General features: G+C 47.3%; 2 protein-coding genes across 2 annotated transcripts; one reads left to right on the top strand and one right to left on the bottom strand.

Annotated features, from left to right (window-relative positions):
* Positions 1 to 1,869: 1,869 nt before the first annotated feature.
* On the top strand, positions 1,870 to 3,214 carry LOC123446637 (organelle RRM domain-containing protein 2, mitochondrial). Its single transcript, XM_045123208.1, has 3 exons — positions 1,870 to 2,146; positions 2,651 to 2,719; positions 2,803 to 3,214. Exons 1-3 carry the CDS (start codon positions 1,930 to 1,932, stop codon positions 3,036 to 3,038), a joined length of 522 nt encoding a protein of 173 aa, XP_044979143.1. The 5' UTR covers positions 1,870 to 1,929; the 3' UTR covers positions 3,039 to 3,214.
* Positions 3,215 to 4,653: 1,439 nt separating this feature from the next.
* On the bottom strand, positions 4,654 to 13,860 carry LOC123448997. Its single transcript, XM_045126058.1, has 21 exons — positions 13,690 to 13,860; positions 13,445 to 13,525; positions 12,994 to 13,355; positions 12,424 to 12,769; positions 12,256 to 12,324; positions 11,944 to 12,142; positions 11,774 to 11,837; positions 10,880 to 11,329; positions 10,673 to 10,757; positions 10,527 to 10,586; positions 10,370 to 10,422; positions 10,064 to 10,200; positions 7,073 to 7,175; positions 6,938 to 6,995; positions 6,798 to 6,851; positions 6,500 to 6,709; positions 6,340 to 6,398; positions 6,149 to 6,211; positions 5,815 to 5,908; positions 5,249 to 5,389; positions 4,654 to 5,130 (listed from the first exon to the last, which is right to left on the bottom strand). Exons 1-21 carry the CDS (start codon positions 13,810 to 13,812, stop codon positions 4,990 to 4,992), a joined length of 2,952 nt encoding a protein of 983 aa, XP_044981993.1. The 5' UTR covers positions 13,813 to 13,860; the 3' UTR covers positions 4,654 to 4,989.
* Positions 13,861 to 14,303: the final 443 nt, after the last annotated feature.

The raw sequence follows: 14,303 nt of genomic DNA on the forward strand, positions 1-14,303 counted from the left end.
GAAGAAGACGAAGGTGGACGGGCTCTTTCTCTCTGGGCTCAGGGAGGAAGAGGGCATCGATGCGGGGCGAGAAGGGGGCGAGTGGCCTCCTCGGAACCCCCGCATCCCATTTAAACCCCACGAAGCGTCGTGGGGAGGGGATCCGGTGCGCGTGGAGCCCAACTAACCCCGTGTATTACGGGCGATAGCGCTTCCCGAAACCCAACCGTCGCGGAGTAAATCCGTAGAGGATCTTCCGTGCAGAGGCCGAGGGGGCGTCGTGGCGGGACCCACGGCCCAGGCCCGGTCCCGTCACCAGCAATAACCATCATCATGTCAGGCCGGGACCGGCACGTGGCGCGATCTGCACAGCCTACGACGAAGCTGAGGCGTCGCTTCGAAGCCAGCCGGCATCCTCTGCCGCAGGTGGCGACAGGAATACAAAGGCAAAAAATCAAGCCGGTAAGGCCGCCCGCCAGCAGGCGGCGGGCCTCTCTGGCTTCAGGGACTACTGTCGGGGGGATAACCCCGGGGTAGGCTCAACGAGCCTGCTCCTTTATCTCTGACCCCAAAGGAATGACCAAGAACCATTCTCCAAGGCCCAAGTCCTCTGGCCGGCTAGGCCACACCTACCGGTTAGGGGGCGAGACGGCTAACTCTCTGGCCGGCCAGGCAACACCTGCCGGCTAAAGGCAAGACGGCTACCTCTTCCTGGTCGCCTAGGCCAAGCCAGCCGGCTAGGAACGAGGCGGCCGTGCCCAAGCCGGCTAGCCAAGCGGGCTAGCCGGCCGGGGATCTCAAGTCACATCAGATCATAGGTCATGCCGAGACCCTACGATTAAAGGTAGCTACGCATCAGCAAAGGTACTGGATTGAAGTGCACGGCAGGTACCAGCGTCGGCGCCACGCCGCTGACCTACCCCGGCTCTGATCCATCACCCAGCACAGTGTCGGCCGTCAAACTCCCACTCCATTACTGCACTCGGCGTGGGAACATTGGAGGCGGTTGTACCGTCTGCCCATGGCGAATCTCACTGGGCGACGCCGGACGTACCGCGCGTGCCCCGCGTCAACCTTACGCAAGAGCTTCATTGGCTAGCTGGCGAGTCCCACCTCCAGACGGGACCTTGCAGCCGACACGCCCCTCAAGCGACAGGACAAGACCCTCGTGGGCCCCCTGGGCACCCGGCGAGGCTGCCAGCCGGGCCCCCCTCTTGTACCCTTTATCCATATTGTAGGCCGGTGGGTTCGTCTACAACCCCCCCCCCCCCCCGTCCCCCTCCATGCAGAGGGTCGGTCAAGAGATTACACACACACTCACCAACCACATAGGAGAGGCAGAGACGAGCCGGCTGCTCCCCTCTTCCTCCTTCGCAATACAGCTCCAGGAGCAACCTTGTAATCCCATCCATATACATCATACACTCCGGCAGGACTAGGGGTATTATCTCTACGGAGAGCCCTGAACCTGGGTACATCGTGCGTTCCATGCTTGTACCAACCTCGCCCCCAGCGCCCTTCGTTGCCACTTCGATTCTCACCGACTTTAGCCTACCTACGGCATATGTTGTGAGTATTCATCGACAGTTTTCTTTGATCTTGCTGTTTTAGCAAAGATTTGATGAATTACGATGTATCCAATGCATTTGAAGAAAATAAAGAAGCAATTAAATATGTTTTCATGACTGAAATTGTAATGAAAGTAAAAGATTTTCTGGGTCGGCGTGGACGACGGCCGAGCAGATGCGAATATCCTTTTATGCGGATCCATTTTACAGGATCTACTCAACCGCGGTCCATGTCAATCCGTAAAATTATTTTTTCGTGAACTGTAAATGATCGTGTCGACTTTATATGGGGTGTGGTAGAGATGCTGTGAGACACCTCCCACGAACCCAGAACGCTAAACCAGAGGAGGGGGAACGGGAGCTAGGGTTTTAGCCGCCGGCCATGGCCCTCTCGTCTTCCTCCACACTGCTCCGCCGCCTCCTCGGCTCAACCTCCCTCTCATCCTCCCGATCCTCTGTACTTCGCGCCGCCTTCTGCTCCTCCTCCTCCTCCTCCTCGGCCCCCTCCCCCACCTTGCCACCCCCGTCGACCATCTTCGGCGACGACACCGAGGTCGCCAATGTGCCGCCGCTCACCACCCCCAAGCTCTTCGTCAGCGGTAACGATTTTCCTCCCCTCCCAACCCGCATAGCAGCTTTTTCTTTACCACATCCCTACAAGTTGGTCTAGGGGAGAGGGCGAGCCCATTTTTGTGGGTATGAATTGGGGATAGCTTTAGGTATTTACCATGTGCTCTAATCCTGTCCTGGCAAATTAGAGCAATCGATGTAGATGCTCTCTGTGCAAATAAATCTAACTGTGCTACTTCTGTTCTAATGATATCTAACAACTGATATGCCGAATTCGAGTAAACCATTGCACTATCAATTAGATTGTTTTCTGAATTGTTTCATTGGTATGGCTTCTGCATCGCTGAATCATACCATGCCGAAGCTCCTATGCCTGCATTTGTGTTATAGACTTTAATTGCTGGTCTCGGTAACTACATGTCGCAAAACTGAAACTTTGCGAGTGTAGGATGGTAAATAGCAAGCCCTGCTTTGCGCTGTTTCTTCTTTTCACATGCGCGTGGTCATATATTCTATACGCAATGCAATTGCAGGCCTTTCAAGGCTAACTACGGATGAGAAACTCAAGAGCGCGTTTGCTCCCTTCGGACAGCTTCTTGAAGGTACAAGGCTTGCTTTGGTAGTAATGTTTCAATCAATGTTCAGTTGCATTTGCTCATTGTATCTTGCGTGTCCTCTTGTGCAGCGAAAGTCATAACAGATAGAGTTTCTGGGAGATCAAAGGGCTTTGGTTTTGTAAGGTATGTGAGTTTAGAAGAAGCCGAGACTGCACGGCAGGAGATGAATGCCAAGTTTCTTGATGGATGGGTCATTTTTGTCGACCCTGCAAAACAAAGGGAACAGAAGCCTGCCCCTCAGCCGGATACTGTTTCCTCGCACACTGGCTTCACGATAAATAAAACTGTAGGATGGTGTGGTTAGTTGCTTAGCCTCTAGTCATACATATCACCTAGCATGGGCATGGATATGCTGTTCTCATGCGTTTATGGTTATTAATCTGCTGTAAGATGCTTTGGGTTGTTGTTCGAGCCACAGAAAGTTTCTGGCATTACTACCTGTATTGATACATAAAATGATAATGTTGTTCCTCTTTTTTAGATAATAATGTTGCTCTTTGTGGCTTCACACGATTATCTGCGAAAATCTTCCCGTTGCTTAGATCTGTAGAAAGTAGCCCACTTACATGCGGCTAACATTTTCCCAATTTTAGCTCATCGCGGCTCAAGATGCTGTCCTGCCTTTTGCTTATGGGCAGTAATCTGCCCGGGCCCAAACTTTGGGTCGGTTCAATCCTGGACGCCAGATGCGTCCCCGCATAACCGTAAGATTGTGTACTTTTTCCAGCGCTCTTACTCTGGCATGTTTTCAGATCTGAAGAAAACGTCGCACACGCGAGAGAAACCCTACCCCTCCCCGACCACCCCAACGTCGATGACTTCGTCGGCTCACCGCCGTTCGCCATCCTCGTTCCCGAAAAGCCGCAGTTCCAGCGTCCTGTGTCTTCCTCCTCGCCGCCGACGAAGACGACCGAGACACCGTCTTCAGCCTTCGCTTCGCGTCGCCGCCCGCGCCGACCACCGAGATGCTCCTCAAGGTCGACTCCTCCGGCCGTCTGCGCGCGCTCAGCACGACCTACTGCCCCACGGCGGCGTGCGCCACGCTCCCCGCCGGCTGTAGCTTTTACAGGTGTTGGCTGGAACCATTGTAGCAAAAACGATACGTTTCTAGCAAAAAATCCGACGAACTTGGGTTACAACTCTGACGAACGTGGATGTAACTTTTTTAGTGAACGGTTATAGCAAAAATTGATACTGGTTGTAGCAAAAATCGACACCGATTGTAGCAAAAAGCGTCGACCACCGAGATGCTCCTCAAGGTTGACTCCTCCGGCCGTCTGCGCGCGCTCAGCACGGCCTACTGCCCCACGGCGGCGTGCGCCACGCTCCCCGCCGGCTGTAGCTTTTACAGGTGTTGGCTGGAACCATTGTAGCAAAAACGATACCGTTTCTAGCAAAAAATCCAACGAACTTGGGTTACAACTCTGACGAACGTGGATGTAACTTTTTTAGTGAACGGTTATAGTAAAAATTGATACTGATTGTAGTAAAAATCGACACCGATTGTAGCAAAAAAAATCGACAAATTCAGGTTGCAACTCTGATAAACGTGGATGCGGGCTTTTTAGTGGACAATTGTAGCAAATTTAGACGTTGATTGTAGCAAAACTCAATGGTGACCGTGGCGACCATGCAACTTCACCGGACCGCCATTTGCAGCCCTGCAGGTTTCACGGTTGCAGCACGAAAGCAACACCGTTTTCCGAGGTGTCAGATCCGTCACAAATTGGTTCCAACAAAAAGTAGACGCCAACCTGATACAGAAGAGAGAAGGAACGAAAGGAAAGAAGAGAACCCAACCTGATACAGAAGAGAGAAGGAACGAAAGGAAAGGAGAACCCAAGGAAAGAGACGACGACTGTGAGAGAAAATAAATACAGTTTTGAAAGGGGGAACGATTTGTGACGGGCCCACGCGACTTGTCATATAAGGCAACGCAGCCATTAGATCCATGCGGATCGCACGACTCGCGTGCGGCACATCGATTCGGCCGGCACCCTGGCAGGAAGGCTTTTCCTTTGCTTATTGTTAAGAGACTCAAAGAGCTCAAGATTTTCCACCAAATACGACCTGCTGGCACAGCATTACCACTGCAACGGATTAACCTCTAAGATCTATCTAACTGACTTCACGGGCTTAAAATGAGGCACCTAAAGCACTCGGACATGAGAGCATACGCCGTTACATATACGCTACAAAGCCATATATACAAAGGTCTAGCTTCTAATCATCCATTGGAGAACATAAGCTACAAACTACAAAGTCTGTGCACTCGGTTCTCCCATTGTAACTTCGTTACTCAAAACCTCGAGATCAGGCTTCATAGCTAACGATTTCTGCATCAATGTTAGGCCCTCAAACATCACCAAGGGGTGTGCCTCTAGCAGTGACGACTTCTGGCAACAGGACAACAATAGAAGTGCAAGTAAGTTAGCACTACTGGAGTGATATTGATGATGTTAGATCAAGCTAAGCAGGGAAGCGTGGAAACGAAAAAGAACAGTACGTGATCACCTCTTGATCTGACAAAATGGTGAAGCCAAGCTTCTTGGACCAGATTGGTACCATTTCAGGATCAACGGGCGCCGTAAGAAGCTGAACATTCAGGGCTGTCAGATGTGATTCGATTTGTCTCAAGAGAAGTCTGAAGTAGCCCTGCACAGAGACAGACCAAAACCTAAGGATTAGTTGCTACACATGTGTGTTAAATTCATTACTACGTTGGTTATGTGAAGTATCAAACCAGTACAGTAAAAGCCTTCATTATTTGCTGGTCTATAGAAGAAAAGAAAAAGAAGCAAATTAAGGACCTAATATATAACAACCGGCAGGTCTACTTCTAACAGTATATGCTCTAGAATCCGTGCAATTCTTGTCTAAACCATATTCCAAGTTGTTATACTAACAAAACATTTTTACAGTACTGCAGTGTTTAAGAAGCTCATCATATACAGATGTACATTCTCCAGTTATAAGTCCCAACATCATTCTTAGCATACAGGCATGAAAAGAAAAGGAATTGCGTCAGATAACTGACAGAGTTCACTATTGTCGACTAGACAATGCAAGTTCATTCCCACCTTTTTTCTGCACTCATTATGTGTAGCGACAAGGACAAGTTCTGCAACTTCTTCTGTGCCCACTTTCAGAATCGCAGCTGACACAACAAGTTTACTGCAATACGACCATACAGAGAAAAAAAAGTATGATTAACTAACTACATAATGTAAATACAAAATAAAACACTTGCTTGTTTGTTCCTCTCCCGATTTCAAGTTCCAGAAACCAAACCATTAGCAGTTTATATTAGCTACACAAATGTAAAGACTGAAAATAATACTAGTGTCATTGCTTTGCACAGACCAGTTGAGCAAAAACTGATAAAACAATACATGACTTGACCAGAAAAGTTACCTGCTTGTAGTTAATACTGCACAATAAATTCCTCTAAAATCGTTTTTTCCTCCTACATCCGCGCTGCAAAAAATGTGGTTTAGTTTATTTACTTGAATTGACTAGATGGACAGAAAAAATGCAGGCCAGATGCACATTGATATGACTATTCGTACACCATTTAAGAGTTGCAAATTCAGTCAAGAACCTACGCAGTAACCATATCTCGGATGATATCAGTCTCCTGTGCAGCCGTGTCTGGAAACGCAACCTATAAATACAGAGATTAAAGTGACATGGTTGGGAAGTTTATTATTGGCGCAAAAAGATTTTAAGAATTAAAGCCATAAATCCCTCACAGAAAGAACTTACTTTGAAGATTCCAGTAACCTGATCTATGTACTGCTGCACATCGCGCCTCGGATTCATTCCACTTAAAAGGTGCCAACAAACATTGGATCTTCTATGTCTGATCTTTTCCCTCTTATTCAGTTCTTGGTGCAAAGAAGCGCGAAGTAACTGACATTTTTTACAGCAGAAGAAGTGACACTGCATATATTCTCTCAAAACATTCAGAGGTTCCTGAAATAATCAATACAACGAGTCAGCAATGTCTTTCACCATGATAAGCTCTTCTCCACCACATATGAACGAAAGGTTAGTCACATACATTGTTTTCTTGAAGTCCACTATTGTAGCATTTCACATGGCATGGTCTCTCACACTGTAGATATGATTAAGGCATAGATTTCAAGACATAGTTCCAACAATCAAAGACAACACTAATAAGAAAAGAACTTGTCAGATGACCTGGTTACAGAAGATAAGCATGTCTTCACGGATTTGCCCAATCGTCGTACAGGTATTGCTGTCAAAATAAAGGTGCAGAGTTACATGTGAAGGATAATCATGCGAATTCAACAGTGTACATTATCTAATTCTTACCCACATAAATGGCAGCTCTCAGTATCAACAACTCTTCCTTGTAATGTTCGTTTCAATGGAACAATGGGAGGTCTACTGGTGGAAGAAGGTTCTTTCCTACAACCTGTAATAACGCAAATAATTGTCACAAAGATTGACGACCATAAATTATGTACTCACATAACTCAAATATGGAGTCCATGTATGATCATTGCTTCCCTGTCTGAAGGGTAAATATATTACCATGTGTACCCCCCTCCTCCTCCCCCCTCTCCGAACTACCAGTTAATCATAGATTCATCTTAAGGCCACACAATGTACATTACAGACACAGTATGTGAATCTCAAAGTACAAAGTCACAGTGGATCTAGGAGTGGTACATACCCCGCGGGCAGACACCACCAAGGAAGGAAACCAAGTCATGCAGAGTCCAGTACATGAAGGAAATGTGCAGCTGCTACGTTGGCCATGGTGAGACGACAATGGTGATTGCAAGACCGTGCTGGCGTTTGTTGGTGGATGGCATGCTTGGTGGAGCATCTCTGATTGTCCGGGAGGTGGTGGTTTGGGGGTCGGGAGAAATCCTTGTCTTTTGACACCAACATGGTGACGCTTGAGAGTGTCACACTTCCTTCCTAAAGGGTGTCGGGTGTTCCTCCTCCCCACTCCCCAGAGCGTACCGGGGGAAACCCTAGGACCTGTCCGGGCAGCAGTGTCGTCGTCGTCATTATCCTTCTTGGAGGTGCTGCTTGGTACGCGATGGATCTAGCTGCTTGGATCGTGGTGGGAATATTCTGGAGGAGACGCAGCGGTTGTGGGTCATTATTGTTTTCGTTAAGCCATCGGTGTTTGCATTGTTTTCTCTTTCTTTTCTTTTGGGCGTGGATGTGTTGTTTGCCCCAGCAGTGGTTTCAGGTTGTATCATGTGGTTGCTATATATATATATAGCGGGGCGAAAGCCTATTTCGAGAAATGTGCAGCTGCTCATTTTGCTGTCACATCCTACAGCTTTCCTTTTAAAAAAAATACGCTGCTCATTTATTTATAACAAAATTCTGAAATCGGTTCTATCCCTAGAACAAAATTTCTTAATATCCTATATAACTAAGAGAGTCACGTCGGGCATAAAACCCGAACCCAAAAAACCCAAGCAGTACATCAGGTAACAATTTTGAAAACCGAATTTTTATTTGGGAAATTTAGGTATTTTCTCCCAGTACCCGAAAACCCCGAAGCCTGATAGCAAAGCCAACAGCTTTCCGTGAGTGGCTCATTTACGTTGTTTTTGGCCTAGCCAGATAGCCCCTTCCAGCCTTTCCTCGTTCCATCTACACGTACATAACCCAGGCCCAACTAAGTAGTCAAAAAGCGTAGAGAGATTCCCTGTTCCCCCAATTCCCGAGCTAGATGTAGCCACTGCAAGCGCTACACACACCACCAGCACTGGTCGCTCAATGCTCAAAAGAGCCGCTCGGCGCTCGCGACGCTTGCAATTGTCTCACTGCCAGGCGCCCAGGCCCGCCATCGCTGTCCACCCCTTCCCTGCTCAACGTCTCCATCCCCAGCTTGAGGCGCCTGTCATCCATCATCCCCGTTCGTGGCTCAAGGTGCACATCATCCGTCTTCACCATCCTTGGCTCGAGGCGTCCGCCATCCATGTCCCGGCTCGAGGCGTCCTCTGTCCACGTTCCCAGCTCAAGGCGTCTGCCACTCCGCCGTCCACGTCCCCGGCTCGAGGCGTCCGCCATATTCATCCATGTCCAGCGACCAAACCAAGCAGCCGAGTGCGACAAGCCGCCGTATGATTCAGGTAATTCGAGATTACCCAAACCGGAACCCGAAATATCGGGTACCCTAATTTTTGACTTTTAGATTTTTCAGAGATATTTCAGGCACCGTTTTTGAAAACCCAAAGTTTAGATAACCCAAATTACCCGACCCAAAATTTCGGGTAAACCCGAACGCCCAGCCTGATAAGAGAGTAATCCCCACGGCTGAAGATAAAACTGCACTAGAATGAAAGCCAAAGAAGAATTAGAGGGGAAATGATAGAAAAACTGGATGGCAGAAAAAGTACGCTTTGATGAATAGGATCGCAAATCAACAGAAAACCCAACTCCACAAGCTCTTGCACAGTAAGAACAAAGCCTTGGAAGGCAAAAGAGTGAGGAATGAGAGGAGTGAACCATACATGTACATGAAACCCCTGGCCTGAAGGCCACACTGCCTTTCCAAAAGTTGCAATATTCCACTACCCTACTGTTCTACACTGCCGTGTCCAGGTAGCATGAGAGAAGTGCATCAGCTTGCCTAATCACTACCCAAGTTGTCTAGAGTTAATTTTCGACAGAAGATCCTAGAGGTATGAATTAGTGCCAGCTTTGCACTCCACAGTACTGACTCCAAAGGAAAAACTATTCTCCTCATAAAACACGATGGCTGTTTACCATACCTTGATCTCTGTAGATATTTGGATGACAGATCCCAAGTCACAACGGTCCTGCCTTGGAAAATCTACATGAGGCAATAACCTAACATGGATTTTCGCAGAAGATATATAGCCTGATTTACCCTGTACTTTTTAGCTTATATATGTTTAAGCAAAGGACGAGTTATTCCATTTGGGTACAAATTTATGTATATATGCCAGCTTTAGTTTTAGTTATGCTCAATGAAAAGCATGGGCCCTGTTCTAGTTTGCATTACACCTCCACGACATGGTGACTGTTGGTCCTCAAGCAAACTCTTATCTCTCAGCTCCTATGAGTCTAAAACTAACTAAAAATGACACTACGCTACCAAATATGTCAAACTGTAGGGAGTAGGATAATCTCATTTGAACAGGGCAGCAAGGTGGCATTGATTAATATGTGTAACATTCACAAAGGGCACATTCTAACATTCAGAGAAATAATGAAGATAACCCCTCAAAATGCAACATATAAACAGAAGAAAATCTTAACATCACATTGCCACTGGGTTTTATTCAGTGAAAATAAACAGGATCTTACCTGAAGTAGCAATGTTATGAGGGTCATCAATGTCAGAGAAATCAACGCTGCTGACTCCATTTGAATTTAAACTGTTTTGCAGTTTTAGTGCCAGCTCATGAAGTGTTAATCCTTCTAAGGTATAAATATTACGATACCTGAAACAAAAATATAGGCTCCATTTAAATGAATTGAAGAACAGAGACATCATTTTGAGATGGAACTTCTACAAACACTTTCATGAATGACACTTTAAGAACTTTTAACTCTTATGAGTCAATAAATTCAAGTTAGACCCAAGTTTCCATGTAAAATTGTGGTACTTACGGTTGTCGTCTTTTCCCCATTCCAGCATGGTCTTCGAACTGTGAGGGAGTAAGCTGAAGTCGAAAGAGAATAACACAATCATCCATTGGTTATTGGACATAATAATAAATGCCTCCTAAAAAATAACTTTATTGATTGCCAAGTTTAAGATAGGTACCTCTTGATTGCAGCAATCACAGACTATACCTGCCCCCCGTTTATAGCCTTGCTTTAGAACCTAAAAACAGAAGTGCGAGTGGTCTTAAGAGTCTTTAAAAAGTCTGCAAGTGTGGAAAACATAGTCCATGCAACTATCTAAAATACCTCTCCGTGCTTCAACTTGTAAGTTAACAAAGTAAGGTCTGGAAGGCCGCCTTCCTTGAAAACCAGCGGGTGCAAGGAGTTATCCCTGAGGCAAAAATAAGACGCATATCGATGATTATGCATCATTTTAATCTCATGGCATGTGAATGTACAGCAAGATCCCCTAAATGTGACATGTCAACAAAATGCTGCAGCTTAACTTCTTACCTCACTTTTGTTCGCCGCGGTTCTTTTGTCTTTGAGTCCATGTGGTGACTCAGGGGTGGCTCTTGAACAATTGAAACTGGGCTTGACAAAGCAAATGCCAGATCTACAGGATCACACTCTGATGAGGTTGATATTACTGCAGCATCTGCTGCAAAATTAGGCTTTATATCCTCAGAACTAAGCGGATCTGCAATGTTCTCACTAGGAATTTCTACAGTGACACTTTTCATTGAAGTGCATGTAGATAGACCCGAAGTTCCTTTCTCAGGGCTTTTACTCAAGGTTGGAGCTGAAGTTTGAGTACTTGCTCGTTTATATTGCCACCGTGGCCTCCTGAATGCATTCCAGCTCAGGTTTGAGATGTGATTGCTAGCAGATTTTTTCAAAGAATTTACCGAAGTAGTGGCTAAGGTTCCATGGCTTGTCACTCCTGCAGACGACTCCTGCAAACTAGCAGTGGAGTTTCATCGAAAGCTGAAGTCAGTCTGGTATTCTGATGGTTTATGACACTCAAAATGCAAGTACTTACAAAAGCTTATATTAGAAAGTACACATTAAAAAAATGGCGAAGACCGAGGAATAAGCTCGTTTCAAATTAGTAAGATTCTGCTGGAATTTGGAGTAGCTTATAAATTATAAAGATAGCATAAATTTAGTCCCATCTGTACTGACAAATATATAGCATCGAGTTATATTTCCTTGGTTTAACTTAAGGGCTTATTCAGAGGTTCAAGCCCCCATCACCCCCACCTCCAACCCCACCCCAATGTGTAAATATCAGATAACATAACATAACAGAGATAACATAACAGAGCTCTTGTAAGGAAGGAAAACTAATGGGTTTTTATACAATCTGAATATGGGCCACTGATTTTTGCATGTAAAGTAACTCACCTTTGAGTTGAACAAGTATGTGAAGGCGCATCAACAAAACCATTATTTTCCACTTGAAAAGAAGCTGAAATCATCACAATACAGAGAAAAGATAGACCAATATAAAGATTATCAGATCCTAAAATTATACAACCAAAAGTGAGAAAGCTTTGGGTACTCAATGAAAATACCTTTCCACTTCCCATATTCAATCAGATTTGGAGCGAGACCAGTCTGTTCTTCGATCAGGTCCCCAAGCAAGTCTAGTCTTTTATATTTAAGTACTTGTATCAACTTATACAGTGAAATTCCACTGTCCAAAAATATATGATCATTTTGGTTGTTTGTTGACTGGCCAGCATGTTGCTCAAACTCACATGCATTCATTATCTACAATTGATCACGCGTCACAAGGTCAGGTTTGATTTTTCACAGAATTCACAGGTACAGATACAAGAATATCAATGTGTGCAGTGCCGCAGTCAAGATAACAGAATGCTCACATTACTGTAATCACATTCCATACACCCACAGGAATATCTCTGTCCATCTATACGCCCAGTCATCTCCACCTAAGGACCATCAAATGAAATTTATATGAAATTAAACTACACTGAATCACCATTCCATGCTGAATCTACAACTACACTGCCTGAAGAAATAACACTCACCCCATTCTTCTTGTAGGTCACCCTGAAACCTTCAAGAAGCCCAGTGGACAGCAATCCTCTAACATCCTTAAGTAAACTCTCTGGCTTGTACTTGGTTTCTGATGTTCGCACTGGCTGATACTTCGTTTCCATCACTTTCAGATGGGTGGCTGTGAACAAGCCAATATCCCTAGGTTGATCACCAGCTGTAATCCTTACCTGGAGCACATCAGGCATCTCATGGTCACCACGGGCTGCGTTCTCAATCTGTTCTGCGGCGTCTATCAAACTCAAGCTGTGTTCCATAGAAGGCCACTCAATGCCCTCCACCTGCATAGGTTCCCCTTCGGTGGCTGGACTATTTCCCCTGATAAAAAGGAAGCATTATGACTGAACAATCCTGCAATGAGTCCCGAACTTCTAGTTTTACCAATCCATCCAAACATCATAATTCCTCAATCTGGTCACTATTGTACAATTCTACCAGACTGCTATCGATTTTGATGCAAGGGAAAGGCCATTGTACCTTTGCTATGAAATGACACCAGTAGACAGAGTACCAAACACAAATCAGTCAGCGGAATTGCTAACCTCAAGTCAAGAAGAGACAAGCCGGCATTCGCCTCCTCGCTCGTAATCTCGAAGTTCAAATCCCCCTGCATCTGCACAGCCCAAGCAGGCTGCTCCATCGTCACGTCGCTAGCCTGAAGCAATTCCGTCTCCCTGTTCGGCGGCTGACCCTGCGCAAGGGGCGGCCAGGTGGCGGCGGCGGCGGGCACCGTCATTGGCACCCCGGCAGCCTCAAAGAAAGCCGCTGCGAAGCTCTCGTCCACCACCTCCCTGAGCGCGTGGAAGAGGCCGTAGAGCGAGGTGCCGTTGGGGAGGAAGATGTGGCCGTTCTGGTTCTTGGATTTCGCCCCCGCGTGCTTCTCGAACTCCACCGCCGACAAGGCCTGCGCGCGCAAACGAAACGAACCCCTCAATTTTCGCCCAAATCGGGCGGATCCTCCTCTCGAGACGGGCGGGGGGCGCGCGCACGTACCTTGCCGTCGCGGCGGTAGCCGCAGGACGAGTCGCAGGCGCAGGCGTAGCCGCGTTCGGCGACGAATCCCTCGAGAGTAGCCTGCGCGCGGCGAGTTTTTTCAGTGAGAATCCACGGGGAGGGGGCGGAGCTGCGGAAGCGAGACGGGGGCGGCGGCGACGGCGAGCGCGCTCGAGTCGCGGGGTGTCGAGGAGAGAGAGAAGGGGGGGCCTTGGCGTGGGTTGGACTGGCGAGGGACTACTCACGTTGTGCTTGATGAAGCGGTACGTGACGGGGACGCCGCGCAGGAACGGGAGGAGGTCTACGACGCCGTTAACTTTAACGGCCGCGCCGACTGCGCTTGCGCCGCCGCGCTGCTCCGGCTGCATCTCGACGGCCTTGGCCTCTGCTGCGTCGTCGCGTAGGCTGTGCGCTCCTTTCTGCGTGGTTACTCTGACCCGTTGAGATTTCATCGGCTGAAGCATGTCTAGTAGAGCCCTCAAACTCTCAAATCCTTAAAAATAACCGTTTTTTTACTGTTTTCATCGAAAAAACGGCGTAGACTAGAACCCTTAAACCCGTAAAAAATATTAGAGGTCCAACCCTCAAACCCCTTCCCAGCCTGTAGAAGTGAGGGTTGGGCGGAAAAACTCCCCCCAACCCGCACTCCTCTTCACACATCGCGCGGGAGGGAAAACTGCCCCGCCTCCCCAGCTCCTCCCGCGTCGTCGCCGCCATGGAGGCTTCCGCCACTCGGTAGTCATCCAGCCACGTTTCTTTGCCCCCGCATCCTTTCTTCAAGGGCATCATGAATCACTTCGGGGCCCAACTTCACCATTTTCCTCCGAATGCCATCACCCATCTTTCTGCCTTTATAGTT

Source organism: Hordeum vulgare, chromosome 4H (genome assembly GCF_904849725.1).
Source record: "Hordeum vulgare subsp. vulgare chromosome 4H, MorexV3_pseudomolecules_assembly, whole genome shotgun sequence".
Taxonomy (NCBI): Eukaryota; Viridiplantae; Streptophyta; class Magnoliopsida; order Poales; family Poaceae; genus Hordeum; species Hordeum vulgare.